At 34.3% G+C, this 3,598-nt stretch overlaps 1 protein-coding gene across 1 annotated transcript in view; it reads left to right on the top strand.

Moving 5' to 3' along the window:
• The window catches only part of vapa (VAMP (vesicle-associated membrane protein)-associated protein A), a 10,289-nt gene that overhangs the window by 4,957 nt on the left and 1,734 nt on the right, over window positions 1-3,598 (top strand). The window contains exons 4-5 of the mRNA XM_016499807.1: window positions 1,012-1,092; window positions 1,170-1,328. Coding sequence (XP_016355293.1) covers window positions 1,012-1,092; window positions 1,170-1,328 — 240 coding nt within the window. The remainder of the gene's footprint in view (window positions 1-1,011; window positions 1,093-1,169; window positions 1,329-3,598) is intronic.

The following is a 3,598-nucleotide window of genomic DNA, read 5'->3' as shown; positions in this document are numbered from 1 at the left end:
CCCTCACTCACACCCTCACACTCACACTCACACACACACACACTCACTCACTCACACACTCACTCACACACACTCACGACTCACACACACTCACGACACGCTCAATCTTCATCACTCAGACACACTCACTCACTCACTCACTCACACACTCACTCACTCACACTCACACACACACTCACGACTCACACACACTCACGACACGCTCACACACACACACACAAACACAAACACACAATAAAAATAAGATTTTGAAACATACAAGTGCAACAACAAAAAGGACCCTAAACATCTACATTACATTCATTGAATGTGCTTTTAAAGTGTTTTATATATTTATCATCAATCAATCCTGTTTGTTTCAGTCGCATGCAGTTTAACTAATTAAATATTGCTTGTCCCACAGCTAGCCATATTTTAACCATTTGCATCCTTTTGAACAGAATGAATTGAACTGTTGTCACAGTTGAACAGATTTATGCTGATTCATTTCAAAAAAATATGATTATTTAAATAAATAATTTATCATTTTATAAATACAGTTATTAGTAAATTATACTGTGATTATTTTTTGAGTGCAGAAATCGGACCGGATTCATTTATGTTAAAACTCTGTAATCCAAATGCATGGAAATTTTATATGCAATTCAAACAATTAGCGCTTAACAAAATCCAGATTGTTTCAGAGCGGCTTCACAGAGGAGAATAACCGTGCTAATGTTGTACAATGTTTCAACTATGAAACGAACTGAATTTTAGCTGTGAATCGGCTCTACAGAAGACATTATTCAGTTTAATATCAGTGTCAGTGGTTCAAAGTTCATCAGTTACGACACAAACATCTGCATCTTCATCTCAGATCACGGCTCGTATTAAAGCAGCTGTTAATAAACGGCAGTGTTTCATCCGAAATGTGGATCAGTTATCCTCTGAATCCTGGAAACACTATTTATCCATCTATATATCCTGAGAGAGACGAGTGAAGCCTGCTAATGCTGTGTTTTACCGCTGCAGTGGAAAGATGCCAAACCGGACGACCTGATGGACTCCAAGCTGCGCTGCGTGTTTGAGATGCCTTCAGACAGTGAGAAGCTGGTGAGTCTGTGTTTGCTCACGATTATAAATCACTAGCACTGTTACTCACTCCTTCATTCTGCACCGGCTCTGATCAGAGCGAGCTGGAGTCCACCAAAGCCTCGTCTGCTCTGAACGCCTCGAAGACCGCCGGCAGTCTGTCCACGGACGACACGGAGATGAGGAAGCTCATGGAGGAGAGCAGGAGACTGCAGACAGAAGTGGGGAAGCTGCTCGACGAGAACCGCCAACTCAAGGTACTGGAGACTAACTAGCGTCTGTGTGTCTCCTGATTCACTCGTATTGACCCAATAACACATGAGATTACTGTGAGATTCACAAACAATACCTGCTGGAAGTCTTGAGATTTCAGCAATTTAACATGTTCATGCGTATCTAATGTTCATCGATGGTCACATGATGATATGCAGGTAAACAAATAAAATGTGAATCTTTTTTAGTTTTTTTTTTTTTTTATGAAAACTTTTATATTTTTAATTATAATTGATTTCAAATAAAATATTAAATCTTTTTTTGGTAAATGTTTTATTTTGACTTTGTGTTTTAGGAGACCAATCAGATGGTTAATAATTATTATTAGTACCTTTTTTTTTTTTTCAACTTTTTTTTCAACCTTTTTTTTCAACTTTTTTGTTGTTGTCTTTATTCATGCCAAACAACTTTCACATTAAATTGTATCAAGCTGTAACAAGTGTAAACAAGTAATTGTAACAAAAAAAAACACCAATATAAAATAACTTAAGTAAACGAAAAACAGTCATATAAAGTTAAACTTTTACTTTTCAAAGATTGTTTGTTGTCAACGACAAAACAGGAATTATAGTCTACCAGAAAAATTGACAGTAACAGATTCTTACCCAAAAATATGCATGAATGTATGAACAATTTACAGACTATAATAAATTAATTAATAAATAATAAATAATTTGAGTTGTGGTCGGGAAAAATTATATTAAGTGTTCACACACATTGTTTTTTCTGAGAGATACATAGCTATTTTACCTCCATTTCTAAAAAACGAGGACAGAAATATAGGCTGTTACTGGTGTAAGTTACAGTTGTACTGTAAAATAACTTAATATTCCATAATTATAAGTTAAAATATGATATTTATGTCTTAAATTCTTCACTTTCAAAACATTCAAACCCTTGAGCTTTAAACATAGTCGTTTTATAAATAATAATCTGCAGAAATGAGTTTGGACTCAAAAGCTTTGGCATCAGAACATACAGGAAGTGTTTCTGGTAAACATTATTATTATTATTTCACAATTTTGTGTTGATCTGAGTCTGAGAGCAGAAGCGCTTTGAGCACTAGGTGGCGTAACCAGCTCAATATAATTAAAGATCAGTGACGGCAGTATTATTCGGTAATGTGATATGTCACCATATTGTTATCTTAGGCACTTATGAATAATTATTTAGCCTATTACAAAATATAGGTACAAGAAAATGTTATTCCCCCTCCACCCCGAAACACAAAAAAAGAAAAGAAAAAAGGAGGCACAATTATAGTGCAAGTTAAGCATTTACAAATATTAAGTATACACATTGACAGATGTTTAGACATACATGCACACAAAATGTATATGTCTCAACAGATTCAAGTCATCCTCATGATAACATCTTAATGTTTAGATTAACAAAATGTAGAAGTAGTACTAGCATATTCAGAAAAAAAACCCCTATGGGGTCTGAGGGGGTTTTGGGGCCCTGGAAAAGTTTTGACATGCCCTGACATTTCTGTTTTTTTTCAGTATCTTAAAAACATATTAATGGCTAAAGTCTGATTACACTGTATTCAGCACAAACTGTGCTACAATAATATGTTAGCAACATGACTGTACATTAGACGTGCTGGTATTCGGTAACGCGATTTATCATGATCATGAATATGCACGATATAGTTGGCACTTCAAAATACCATGTATAATTATTTATTACAAATTATTCAGATTTTTTGAATGCATTTTAAGAATACTTTTCCCATCAGCTGGACACAATGCACAACACATGCGCTCGCTCAGAAGTTGTAACTGCATTATTTAATGGACCTGAGCTAACATGAACTATCAGTTGTATTTTGTAACAAAGATTAATAACTTGTGTAGCAAATGTAGCTATTGTTAATGTTAATGCATTAACTAAGGTTAACTAATGAGATCTTATGGTAAAGTGTTACCTATTGGTCTTTATAATTCTTATGCACTTTAATCTGTGTGAAATCTGTTTTTACTTTATGGTGTATTGCTTTATTGCATTTAAATGTTCAGTTCTCTTTGTTATAAGAAAAAAGTTATTAAACCTGTTATACGACAACTCTTTTTTTCTCTTATGCACTTTAATCTGTGTGAAATCTGTTTTTACTTTATGGTGTATTGCTTTATTGCATTTAAATGTTCAGTTCTCTGTTATAAGAAAAAAGTTATTAAACCTGTTATACGACAACTCTTTTTTTCCATCTAATATGTGACCCTGGAGCACAAAAGCAGTCTTAAGTCGCTGG

This window comes from Sinocyclocheilus anshuiensis, unplaced genomic scaffold (assembly GCF_001515605.1).
Source record: "Sinocyclocheilus anshuiensis isolate Anshui unplaced genomic scaffold, SAMN03320099.WGS_v1.1 scaffold1814, whole genome shotgun sequence".
Lineage (NCBI taxonomy): Eukaryota > Metazoa > Chordata > Actinopteri > Cypriniformes > Cyprinidae > Sinocyclocheilus > Sinocyclocheilus anshuiensis.
The sequence above is the reverse complement of the archived record's forward strand: the minus strand, read 5'-3'. Positions and strand labels throughout refer to the sequence as shown.